The 14,369-nt window shown below is 32.0% G+C and overlaps 1 protein-coding gene across 10 annotated transcripts in view; it reads right to left on the reverse strand.

The window, feature by feature from the left end:
• Window positions 1-14,369, reverse strand: part of PCLO (piccolo presynaptic cytomatrix protein) — a 412,268-nt gene that overhangs the window by 212,784 nt on the left and 185,115 nt on the right. For all 10 annotated transcript variants that reach the window (XM_074379337.1, XM_074379336.1, XM_074379334.1 and 7 more), the window contains exon 4: window positions 4,617-5,333. In XM_074379337.1, coding sequence (XP_074235438.1) covers window positions 4,617-5,333 — 717 coding nt within the window. The remainder of the gene's footprint in view (window positions 1-4,616; window positions 5,334-14,369) is intronic.

Here is a 14,369-nt window from a genome sequence, read left to right on the forward strand (position 1 = left end):
ATAGTAAGAGGTAAATTAAGACTATTATTTTGATTATATATTAAAAACTAATTAAGAAACTAATAATTGCAGTGAATTCCGCATCAGGAAAACTGACTATCACTAGGGAACAGAAGGGCAGACTTATGAAGATGTCCTAGCCAAGTGGTCCAGAGGAGGTTCAGGTGGAATTTTTCTGACAGAGTTGATATGAAGGTGTAGCATCAGTGCACATAGAAAAACTGAGAACAGGTTCAGAAAGGAGAAAACCTAAGCTATGTTCAGGAATCACACAGAAGCATATTTAGCTGTTTTTCTTTAATTTCTCCCCACGGAGAATGTTAGAGGTTGCTTCAAAGTTGTGCTGGAGCCAGATTCCAGAAGGCTGAGAAAGCCAACTAAACCATTTAGACAGGAATCTCCACTGTGGGGTGCAGATACCCTGGTAGCTATGCAAAGTGCTTCAGTGGAATACAATTGAGAAGACACTAGGATTGTTGTATTTTAAAATCCAAAATAGAGGATAAATTACATTGCACTAATATTTAATCAATAGATTGACAATACTATTATCGCACTTGTCATGTCAGTTGGTCACATGGTCTATGAGGAATCCTAGGAGAAAGCTGGAAGTTATAAAGAGGCAACCAACTATAAAGAGAAGGTTCAGTGAGGCAACCACTTGCTCACCTTTATATTGAAGCTTATTGTTCAGTTATGCAGATCTATGGTTTATACTTACAATAAACTGGCTAGTTTTAACTAAGCCAACATTCCTATAATAGCTAAGTGGTAGAAAAAACTGCTGCAAAAATAATGTGTATAAGATAAAACTAGTAATGTAAGAAATACACACATGCACTCATAAGAAAGCTGACACTTTTCATATTGTTGCAAGCTTTTTATCAGTTTTCATAGCAAGGTAAGAACAATGATCATCAAATTAAATCAGATCTGATTTGAAGTTTGTAAAACATGCTTGCCATTATCAGGAAAGCTCTTTGCAATCTGTTTCTGCATCTATTTTTGCTGAAAGCAAACCTTACCCTAAACACAGAACGTGCTTTGGAGTCAAGCCAGTGGTATTATGACACCATCACAAACCGCTGTAATTTTTAGCAAATACATTTCCTAATACTTCATAAGTTTTCACTACCTTGAATAATAATCATCTGGAATCTTCTTTTGAATTTTCTTGCTTAGTAAGAAAAATCACATAACAAATGGGAAAATGTTTTGTTTTGTTTGCTATGAAAAAAAATGACTAAAGTAGTATGTGGAATCAATATAGTGACAAATCAAACCACATCCCTTTGTCAGAAAATATTGTTGCAAGAAACAAAGAAATAATTGTGGAAGGTTTTGGGAAAAAATTATTAGAACAAATTAAGTAGGAAAAGATCTAACAGAATCCAATTATGGAGATTTCTTTACATACTCAGTTTATAATATTCCTCATTTCTCTGTAAGTAATAATAAAATACTTAAAAGAATTACCATTGTGAACTCTCGAGGAAAAATGCACCACTGAAGACATATGGTTATAGTGGAGGGACATTTGGAGTGGAGTGATTTAATTCAAAATGTATATATTTTAATAAAAAATATTAAAAATTGGGAAGTGATTTTTTTTTCTAATTGGAATTATATTTTTAAAGAATAAAGTTAGGGAGATGACAGTATGCATGAAAAACATTTATTGACTACAAGTAAGCCAGAATTGGACAGAGTACCTCTGGATATTACTGATGTAGTAAACTGTATGCTAATGAGACTTTTATATTTTGAAGAACATTTATTTTGCCCTGAGACAGAGAATAACTATGACATTATTTTTGACTACGACACAGATATTTACTGATTATTTCATGGAAAATTCATTAAAAAAACTGCAGAATGTGAAGATTTGATCCTTTTTAATGAAAATAGAGGATAGTAAGTGCTTTTCCATAATACAATACTTATTAGATATCAAGAAAGTACACACCAGTTGTCAGCAGTATGCTGGGTATTAGATATTTAGAGAAAAATAAACATTATCTGTTTCTTTGAGAAAATTATAATGTGGAAACAGCTCTTTGAAGGTAAATATTTGGAAATCATCATATGATTATGCTATATAAAATAACATATGTCACTTTTAAAAGTTATCATATCTGCTCATTTAACAAACTTTAAAACAGAATATTTTAACCTGTTTAAAAATCTTCGAAAGAAATCCAATGGGTTTAAAAACCTTTGTTGAAGAAGTATTTTAAAAGCCCTACATTTTCTGATAGTTAACAAACACAAATGATTGGTATTAAGGAAGATCAACATTTATTTGTGTAATTGCCAATTATTTTTTTCATAATTGGTTTCCAAATCCATACTTAAAAAAACGTTAGCAATATTTAGTGAGAACAATCTGTGATCTATTTCTTCCATTTCTAGCATATCCTTTTTAACTCTCTTTTTTTCTGCTCTGGATAGCCATTAAAACTAAACATCAAAGGATCAAAATAAGCTTAACTTTGAAGCTGAATTTCAAATAACTATGTTATAAACTTTTACACCAAAATATTAAAAAATATTAAACCATAATCAGTGCTCTCTCTAAAATAACATTATTAATCACTTTTTAAGGTGATCAAATGTATCTGTATATAATATCTGCATTTAAATGAATATAATAAAAATGGTAATTTCAGTTTATTTCACTGAATTATTCTCTATTCTCTGTGAATTTTTTTATTTTATTATTTTATAAGGTAAATAATATATTAGTAAAATAGTACATACATAAAATGTATAAATAAATACATACACACATATTGAGGTAGTATAATAAAAGAAAAAGTAATAAAAATAAAGTGATATAGGTATAAAATAAATAAAAAGGAGTGCATTCACAAAATATTTGAAGACTTCTTGTTTGGAACATATTTAAAACACGAGAGTGAATCCTTAGGAATATCTGAGTGGTGAAGTTAAATTATCTGAGCCTTAGAAAACACTTACCTGACAGCTATAGACTGGAGAAGGGAGAAAAGGAAGGCATCCTAACCAGTAATTAGATTGCTCAAATAATTGGCAAAAGGTCATGAAAGCAGTAAGTAAGGTGGTGCCCTGAGGAACAAGAGTTAATAGACAGAATGATACCTTGAATGTGGAGAACAAAGAGTAGATAAGAAGACGCCTTAAATCACCCAGATTAGTAACTGGGAGACGTTGGACAGGCGCATGATGGTAAAATAGAAAATTACAAGCAGAAACTGTTTCTATAGAGAAAAGTAAGAGTCAGACACATTGAGCTTGCCTTTACAGAGTGGTTTTCAAGTGGAATTATCTACTAGGTACTTGAAAATGCAGGTCTGATACTCAAAAGAGAGACAAGAGGTACATAAGTGGCTTCAAAAGTTATTCACGAAGCTCCCATAGGAGGAATGAGGCCAGAACTCAAAGAAAAACAAGGAAACTCACCATTTGGAATTGGCAAAGAGAAATCATAGAGATAGTCAAAGTAGATTTCATAAAGTATGATCCAAAAAACAAAACGAGAAGGAAAGCAGAGGATCATGAAAGCGATAGATAGTTTCACAAATGGACAAACAGTACCAAGCATCAAACTCTGCAAAGGTTAGCTAGGAGAAGCAATTTGTGGCAGTGGTGGCTAGATTCAGTCATTAGAATGGAGAATACATATAGGTATCTCTTTGACTGCTAAACTCATTTAAGGAAGAGACCAGGATTTACTTTGATAATGTGTGATGCATCAGACAGCAAAGATGGGTTAGTAAGCATGGGTTAAAACTATAAACAAAACACAATTAGTCAAACAAACTATAGTTTCTAGTTGGAATTTTAATACTATTAAATTATTTAATTTTCTGGTAAATCATTGCTGTCCTCTGGGAATTAAATTTATTCAATTAGGTATCATGTAAGATCTCTTACAGCACCAAAAAATATCAGAGTTCCTCTGAAAATGATATAACTGCTTGTGAAAATGTTGGCTAAAATGGGTTAAATGAAAATTTTATTAAATTTTTCCAAATTATGCTGATTGTAAATAACTTTTCAATATTAAACATATTGAATAAAAGTGATTTTACATTAAAAATCCTGTAAATATTAAACTGCTTTGTGAAATTTTACAATGACTTTTGCTTTGGATTTTAGTTGTTTTTTTTTCTTTTTTTTGCAATCACTTATGACTGACCACGCGTTAAAATGATTTCAACTGGGAAAAAGCTTATTGACGCTTATGTAAATACATGGTTAAGTCAAGAGAAACATATACAAAAACACATTATTTTATGTTAAAGGAGGATACTAATTTTTATGTCTATAGTAAAGAAAAAACAACTTAAACTAGATAATCTCTTTATACTCTCTATGATTTTGATAGATTATGATAGGCAGGCATAAGAAACAGTGAAATAAATGTTGCATTTATGCTTTATGTAAACTTCATAAAGCTGTAAAAAACCAAAAGCTTTTCAATATAGTAAACAATTGTTATACTTCCTTAAGAATGTCATTTATTTTTTGAAGAATTTCACTTCTATAATTACCATTGAGCAACTTGTATACTCTAGGTTAAAAATTAGTAATTTCCCAATGAGACTGTGAGAAGTTAGTAACATAGAACTTACTGTTTTTTCTTTCCCAGGTTCCACCTGATCAGGCTTTGCTGAGCATGGTGGCTGTGGCTGTTCTTTTATTGTTTTGACTGTCTTATCATCTTCTTTAGGTAAACTCTGAGGCATGCCAGGGGGTAAATCTTCCATCTTGGTCTGTGGTTGTTTCTCTTCTTGCACTGTCTTTGGAGCCACTCCGCCTTCCAGCTTTTCTTCAGCAATTTGTACTTGAGATTTAAGTAAGTCATGTTTTTGTTCTTCTGGGGCTGATGTTTTTGCCTCTGGGGGTAGCTTTTTGTCTTCAGGGGTTGGTTTCTCTTCTTCTAAGAGTGGTTTTTTTTCTTCAGGACATATCTTTTCTTCTTTAGGGATTAGTTTTTTTTCTTCAGGGAGTGGCTTTTTTTCTTGAAGAGCTGAAGCTCTGTCTTTCTCTAGCTTACTCTCTTCTTGTTTTGGATCTGTGGTTACCATAGAGGGAACGTTTTCCATTGATATTGTTTCCTTTACTTTTTCTAGAATGACTTTTTCAGCTTCTGTTTTTACTTCTTGCTCTTCCTTTTTCACTAATTTTACTTGGGGAGGCACTGCTGTTTTCTGAGGTGGTAGTTCTGTAGAAATAGGCATGGGAGATGCTTTGGGTCCTGATGATACAGGTGGCATTTTGCCCATGTCTCCAAGCTGTCCTGATATTGCTCTCTGGGTTTGGCAATTTAAACAAAGCCATTCTTGAATCTGCAAAAATAAATAAATAAATAAATAAATAAATAAATAAATAAATAAATAAAATAAAAACAATAAACAGATTAAATGTATTTTAATGTATCTTTTCCTGTGATTTTACCAAAGTAAAAATTTGGTAAATCCTAGCTGCCGTTTTTGTATATGGAGAACACGGGTCACTGTTCTCCAAATCAATGACAAAGTAATTTTTTTTACATTACAAAAAACCTATTTGAAATCTAAAATTGTAAAGAATTTCTAGAGACTAGCAATTCACTATCTTCATTAAATGAGAAAAACAAAAAAGAAAAATATTGCATTAAATGTGAACCCAGAGAAATATTCATTTCCAAGAAGACAAAACATCTGCATTTGCTCCAAACAAAATTGTTTTAAAGACTAATTCCTTCAAAGTTAGTATTTGCATCCAAAATTTATTCAAAGACTATTACATTTCATTAAGATTATCTTTGTAATAAACAATTAATCAAAAGTTCTTTTAGGATCTAGCCTATTATCTCCTATCTCTTGGCTTGGGCCAAATATAGTTCTACCTTCCAGAGTAGAGCTTTACAAGTACAGATAGTTCTCAAGAGTCACTTGTGCATATTTCCCTATCTGCTACCAGATTATGAACATAATTTCATTCTTAATACTAATCGTATTTCCTCATGCAGTTGAAAAAGCAGCACTCCAAGGCTCAATGGTTCGTTATTTTCTTCCCTGAGTATTCTGACTTGCTGACTAAAGCATTTTCTGATATCTCTGCTCTTCAGTGTCTAAACCAGGCATCCCCAAACTTTTTACACAGGGGGCCAGTTCACTGTCCCTCAGACCGTTGGAGGGCCGCCACATAACTGTGCTCCTCTCACTGACCACCAATGAAAGAGGTGCCCCTTCCTGAAGTGCGGCGGGTGGCTGGATAAATGGCCTCAGGGGGCCGCATGCGGCCTCCAGGCCATAGTTTGGGGACGCCTGGTCTAAACCGTCCTCACCTCCCCTGAATCAACTGATAGGGTCCTTTGACATACAAATTCCTAGGAACTACACCAAAACAATTTTAGCAGAATCCTGGGGGAAGAAAAAGGAGGATCTGCTTTTTTGATAAACTGGTTAAGAATTTTTGCAAACTAAAGACTAAAAACTACTCTCTGACAAGTATACATGACAAATAATCACACAGGAGACAGATTATGTTAGAATACTACTACTAAAGATTCCTTTCTGAATGATGTGTGTTGTGTTGTTTTCTTACATTATATGTCTTCTAATATTTAAAAAGTAAACACTGTGTGTCATTCTAATTGTTATGATTTCATGTGTACCCATTCTGTAAGGCATAGGGTTAGAGTGTCATAAAAATAATATTGCTTTCATGTATTGCATTGTACTCTGAGAAGTTCAATTTCAAATCACTTTTCATGCTGGCTCACTCTTTCCAGTTACTTATCTTAAATTGTTTAGAGACAAAACTCACTTATTGCTCTAGAATACTGTCAGAGATCTAAGTTTCATTTCTTACTTCAGATTCCAATTACTTTAGAAACATTAACAATACTGCCTAATAACTATGATTATTTTGCAATCTGTAAGCCATTATAATTCTTATTTGCTGATCTAAAAGAGTAAAGACAAAAGTCAATTCTGTAACTGTGGTAAAATGCTGCCAATAAAATATTAGGATATATATGGACTCACTTGCTTTTTGTGTATATAATGACTCGATATCAATTATCTTGTTAATTTCATGTCTAAGGAGCTCTGAAGTGAATTGTGTGCCTTCTTTATTTAATGTCTTTTTATAAAAGTCATAGGAAAGAAAGATTTGATTCACTATATCAAGCACTAAAAGATCTAGCTGTTGAGCTGAACCGTCCCTGAAGGAAGAACTTCCATAATACCTACAAAAAATCAATCTTGATCTATAATGTGGTTTTAAAAACAATCACTTGGTTGAGCCACATCTTCAGATATTTTCATTCAGAGCCTGACTTTTTAAAAAACAAAAACAGATACGAATGGCTGCATTACTGTGCTGTTTTGCCACATGGATTCTAAAAACCAAATACAGGTATATATTAAGCATCCTCATAAGCCATGTTCTGCTGTAAATAAGTTAGGAAATTTTAATATGCCAGAAATACAGGTTTCATTCCACTGGAAATTTTTGTCATTTAAAAAAATGTGACTATTTTATCTGAGTTTTTGGGACAAAGAAATTATTCTTACAAAATTGCCATCTCTTGCTACTTTATAGCATATGATGCCACAATAGTACATGGCTTTTGGCACAAGAAAAAATGTGTTGAGAAAATAAAACATAGTGATAATTTCAAGGTAGTATACTTATTATTTTCCTACCATTCTAAATTTAGGTGTGAGAATAAAAGGTACCATCTATGTAATTTACTTTTTCACATAAAATATTTCATTTCCCAATATAAAGTAATATTTGGTAAAGCTATAAAGTGGTAATAACTACTGAAGTACTAAGGTTTGTATTGGAAACAGAAGGCAATAGTGTAAACCTGAGAGATTAAAGATCTTATCCTGAGAGCCTCATTGGCTATTTCAGATTAATGTGTTGCTTAAATTGCCATCCATGTTCAGTTAAACCTAATATTTTAAATAATTGCTATTTTGCAATTAATTTTAACACAATGTTGCTACACTAAGTCTCTTGGATGCATGGCTAATTTCCATTGTGAATAAAAGAAGGCAGCCAGCCTAATTCTTTGGACCTTACACTTTGACTAACTGTCCCTAAAATTAAATTGGAAACTAATATTTCTATTACATCAAATAATGACAACACAATTCATTCATATATCTATACCATATATATCTATTCTGTTTATATCTGTTGGTTAAGAAGTGTATATGCAAAGGTTATTTCATCAAGGAACTTGTATTCAAGTAGAAGACATGAAGCATGGGTGAAAATAAGTAAAATATGCAGTAAAAACAATTAAAGAGATGAAAATATTGTGTTGCAATGCAGAAGAGGGAGATACCACTTCTAGTTAGATATTTTCTAAGAAGGTTTGGCTTTAAAATAGATAGGTTAATAAATTGTGAATGTGAAATAAATCAATTTTCCCAAAAATGTTTTGTCACTATTTGACATAATTGAAATGCGAAATGCAAAAATCTATTCATATTTGATAGTGTTCAGTCAAAATGTAAATATAACATCAGGCTATGGCTTTATTATTTTATTCATGTTGAAATTCAATCATTAAGAGATGAGGCACAGCAAAAATCATGTAACACATGCCTGCAAAAAGCCAATGATTAAAAACACTAGATTTAACCAAATCTAGATAAAAATTAAACAATAAACTTATTGTTTAGCTGTAAGAAGGTAATGGAAGATAAGGTTTAAGAGGCAAGTCGAGATTCTCTCTTAGGTGGCACTTGTCACCAAATAAATGGCACTTAATTGCCACAGGTAGACATTTTGTGGAATAAATTGGAATCCGGTGAAGGTTTCTGAAAGGAGTAAAATCTGTTTTGTTATGATCAGTCTGGTAAAATATGGTTACCTGCCTATGTTGGTAAACACTAAATCTAGAGGCAGAAAGAAACTATTAGAGAAAATGGAAAGGATGGAATGAATATAACAGGATTTTCTGATGAATTTAGTTTGAAACATAAGCAATTTGATAAATTATAAGCCACAAAAGAATACATTTTTCAACAATTAGAAATGATGAACCAGTTCTCATGTGTGTCTCTTCTCTTTTCTGTAACCCTAGAACCAAAAATTAAATGTTAACAAATTCAGCAAGCAGAGGAAGTTATAATGCCAATAAAGAGTTGAAAGGAAACAAAGTTCTAAAATAATATCAAAAATTTTATATTTATTTAAATATATGAATTCAAATTTTGTTTACTAAGGGGGAGCATAGGAGTATCATTGGAGGAAAAGGCAGAGGCTAGGTAAAATACAAAGTGGAAAAGAGACAGGAAAGATTGATCAGGATTTTCATAGTAAGTAAAAAAGAATAGCAGTAAATTTCCAAGAAAGTTTATTTTGGACAATATAGTCATCATCATTATCATATCATCATTAATTATAAACTGACCAGAAAAATTTACTTCTACCAAAATTTTGGAAATACTCTATAACTACATAAGATATAAACATTTATAGGTTACATTTTATTTTTCTTCTTTAACAAAAATAATCCAAAGATTTTTGTATCATTGTACTCAGGAATTTGAATAAGAATTATTGTATTTATAGGTCCAAATATGTTATCTATATTCTGAGTTCCTAAATAGCCACACCATTACATTTTCATACTGTTTCTAGTCCAGTAGCAACCTGGAAATCAATTAAACAAAATTATTTCACTTATGTAACAACTCAATGAATAATATTTCAATGCCATATATGACTTTTGCTAGCTGAAAAGATTTAGCCAGACATAGCATTAACTCTTCCTATAACAGTTAGAATTGTGATGCACATGATTATTCATATTTTGCCTTAAGTTTAAATATCAAATGAGTTATAGTTTTAGCTTTAGAATATCTTCTTATCAATATAGTAAGACAACCAGCAATTTTACGTGTACGTCCACATATATGTGTGTGTGTGTGTGTGTGTGTGTGTGTGTGTTTGTGTGTATATACACACATAAGACTGCTGGTTGTCTATTATGTCAAATAAGAGACATATCTATAAAATAAAGTTTTATTATATATTTATATGTATATAGATATATTTATACACAAATAGGTATATATAAAATTTCATTTTAAGGTATTGCTTGCAAGATTTCTCCAGTACAATTTTCTTCCTTACTTAAAAACACAGAATCACTTTTACCCCAATCATATGTGTGTGTGTGCGCGCGCGCGTGCGCACTGAAAACATCTCTATTATATTACTGAGTTTACTACATAGAAAAATGAAAAACTTAGATGCTTACGGATGCTTTTTAGACAACATACTAATCATCCTTATGGATGATCTAAGATGGTTGCCATTTGTTGTCCTGTGATTTTTAAGTATATTTTGAATATGCTATTATGAATATGCTCTAATGGCATAAAAAAATAAAAGTTTATGGTTCATCTATGTTATTATTAAATATAAACAAACTCAGAGGCCTCCAAACTATGAAACAATCACTGTTTATTCAGTACTTTAACATTAATCAGGATATCAAAATTCACCTTCAAGTAGGAAAAGTTCTGACAAGTAGCATATATAAAATAACACCACACTAATCAGAAAATACTCAAATGTATTCAATTGTCAGCTAGTACATATTAATAAAACACATTTATTTTAAAATCAATTCAACAGAGTTTGTTCAAAACAAATCAACGCTCAAAAAATCCATTAATCTTAAGAAGGAAAGTAGGAAATGAAGACAAAAACCCAGAGAAGGGATGCTACTGTGCTACTCAGCATTTTTCCATCATAAAGCGATTTGCTTTATATAACATTTCAGCTGTAACTATAGCAACAATACCATTAAGGAAAATCTCCGAACTTCAGGGCTGCCTATTTATTTTTCTAAGGATCTTTTCTAAAGCATAGTAATAAGACCTGCAGCAGATTGAAAGTTTGCTTTTAGACTTAAAATGGCAAGGAAATGATGGTCGCAAAACCTACATGAGCATTCATTATTTGTACTGGAGAAATCTTGTAAACAGTACCTTAAAATTAAATTTCATTAAAGATCGGGTGAGCTAATTAGGAAGCTTATATTGTTTCTATCCATGGAAATATTTAGTCAAAGAGTAGGTAGGTCACTTTTCAAAAATTTGTAAAGGAATCCAAGCAATCAAGGAGATTGGTACTATAACATCAAGTTCCCTGCCCACTATGAAGATTTGACTCAACAAAAATTTTACACGTTTTTGTTTATTTATTTTCTTATTCAGAATATCACTTAATCAGAGAAATAATTACACTAATAAACTGCTTAGAATTCACCCTTATATTCAGGGACAAATATACCAATTGGGGAGCAACGTTACCTGTAACTTGTCATTTTTATAAATGTTATTTATAATCTTGGCAATACGGTGTTCTATTCAACTCAGATCCATGATTCTTATAATTCAATATGACGTTCTGATAATTGGGTTTTTTAGTCATAAATTCATTCCCTTTATGTCATCTATAAAAGGGACAAGGATTGAATTCACAATTGATACACTGTTTTTCCAGACTACACAATCAATTGCTCATATTACAAGATGAGGACATTAGAAATCTATGATCATTCCCGAGACTGCATTTGTAAGTGTACATAATGATGCGTTTGTTATCATTCTATGCTTACTCTATCCCTTGTAAAAATAAATGAAATATGTGTCCAGTCCTTTTATCATTACCTTCTTTTACCTAGAATGTGTAGCTTCAGTCATATTTTGTTTCTTTTATAACCACTGATACCAGAATAATTTATATTCAAAATACATAATTGAATTAAGGTTCTTCCTCATATATAGACACAAGATTATATCAAACTGTATTAGAACATAAATATGTATATGAACACAGTTTTGAAAAATAAAAAGTCAACATAAATACTAATTTCCAGGGGAATTACTCAACGTGAAGAATATAAATTAATAATACAATCTAATAGGATACAGGATACTGTTAGAAACTTGTAGTGGAGTTATCATTCCTCGGTCTAAGTTGATTAGTGGTCACGTCCCTTCCCATCCCATATCTACATGTTTATTTCTGCAGGACCTCATGCTCCCATGTACCAAATGAAGTCTCTTTGTTTTCCTCATTAGAAATTTGCTTTCAGAGGCGGGCGCGGTGGCTCAAGCCTGTAATCCCAGCACTTTGGGAGGCCGAGGCGGGTGGATCACGAGGTCGAGAGATCGAGACCATCCTGGTCAACATGGTGAAACCCTGTCTCTACTAAAAGTGCAAAAAATTAGCTGGGCATGGTGGCACGTGCCTATAATCCCAGCTACTCAGGAGGCTGAGGCAGGAGAATTGCCTGAGCCCAGGAGGCGGAGGTCGCGGTGAGCCGAGATCGCGCCATTGCACTCCAGCCTGGGTAACAAGGGCGAAACTCTGTCTCAAAAAAAAAAAAAAAAAAAAAAAAAATTTGCATTCAGAAGAAGGCAGATTAAAAATAAAAAACTTGCAATGTAGGTTTCTGTGTAATGTAAAATACATTAACAGATATTTTCATAAATAGCAACATGCCAACTAAAATTATGTATATTACAACCAGATATTAAAACTACATTTAGAATATGATTTCATACTCTTGATTGATACTTTTTTTGTGTCAGTTTTGACTAAACCAGAATCATGTTTCTGGTTGCTTTCTCATCATAATTTATATATATTTTTTTCTCTAACAATTTCTGAATTTTTGATGTTTTAAATAATACTATTACATAAATAACATATAAATGAAAATGTATTAATTTAAATACCTGTGAATTATTACATTAATACAATTTTGACAGATCTGAAGAAAATCACATGCTTAGTTTTCTTTTAAAAAGATCCATATGGCTGGGTGCAGTGGCTCACATCTGTAATCCCAGTATTTTGGGAGACAGAAGTGGGTAGATCACTTGAGGTCAGAAGTTCAAGACAAGCCTGGCCAACACGGTGGAAACGTATTTCTACTAAAAGTACAAAATTATTTGGGTGTGGTGATGGGCACCTGTAATCTCAGCTACTTGGGAGGTTGAGGCAGGAGAATCACTTGAACTCAGGAGGTGGAGATCACAATGAGATCATGCCACTACACTCTACCCTGGGTGACAGAGCGAGACACCATCTCAAAAAAATATATATTTATATCTTTTAAATACATATGTTACACATACACATAAAGATATATATGTCTTATAAATATATGTATCAAGAATATAATATATATACATATATATATATATATATATATATATATATATATATGTATGTATGTATATAGTCCTAGTCCTTTCAGGCTGCAATGACAAAATCATTAAGTGAGTAGTTTATAAGCAACAGAAATGTATTTCTCATAGTTTCAGAGGTTAGGAAGTCCAAGATCAAGGTGTTGACTTGGTGTCTGCTGAGGGCCTACTTCTGGTTCATAGATGCTGTGTTCTGGCTTTGTCCTCAAATAGTGGAAAAGTTGAGTGAACTTCCTCAGGCCTCTTGTATAAAGGCATTAATCATATTCATGAGGACTCTACCCTCATGACCTAATCACCTCCCAAAATGTTCCACCCCCTAATACTTCACCATGGGGATTAGGATTTCATTATATGATTTTGAGGGGGACACAGACATTCAAACCATTATGTATATTTATGGATCCATCTATCTATATCTAGTTATATATAATGTTCTGAATGTATCTGAATTTTCTGAATTCATACACACACGTTTATATACCTTTATTTCTATAGATAATTAAATAGTATTCAATTCCCCTGTAATGTTTTCCTGTCTGTCAATCTGTCTTTCTATCTAGATAGAGGCCAGTAGGAAGAGAAAGGGTGAGCTCATTAAAATTCTTCAACCAAGTAGTCTACCTGGTTTGAGTTTAATCAGATTCATTAGATTAATCACCTACCAGTGCATATGAAGGACAATTCCAAATGCACAGTCGATTTCTCACTGGTAACCAATGATGCATTAAATTTATGGAAAATCATCCAACTTACTGCATTGGTTTTAGCTAACTGTACTAAAGCAAAAATATAAGACTTAGAAGAAAGGCTTATTTCTGGGTTCATGGCATTTTTTTGTGAATAATTTTTCGAATGCACTAAGTTTTAGGTTGATAGCTATTTATGTATGATAAGTGTGGTTTAAAAATAATCAACAGTTTTAAAAATAACCATTTATGTTGTATGTGTGTCAAGTTAATTTTAAAAATGTAATCATTTATCATTCCTCCGCTTTTATAGAGGCATGTTTTGGTATATCTTTGTTATAAGATCTGTATATTGATTTTGCATGTGTAAATAGTTACATCAAAGCAAAAAAGAATTCTAAGTTAGTCACTAGTCAGAGCTACAAGCAATGAATAATTGAATTTTAAAATA

This window comes from Saimiri boliviensis, chromosome 10, assembly GCF_048565385.1.
Source record: "Saimiri boliviensis isolate mSaiBol1 chromosome 10, mSaiBol1.pri, whole genome shotgun sequence".
In the NCBI taxonomy this organism is placed as follows: Eukaryota; Metazoa; Chordata; class Mammalia; order Primates; family Cebidae; genus Saimiri; species Saimiri boliviensis.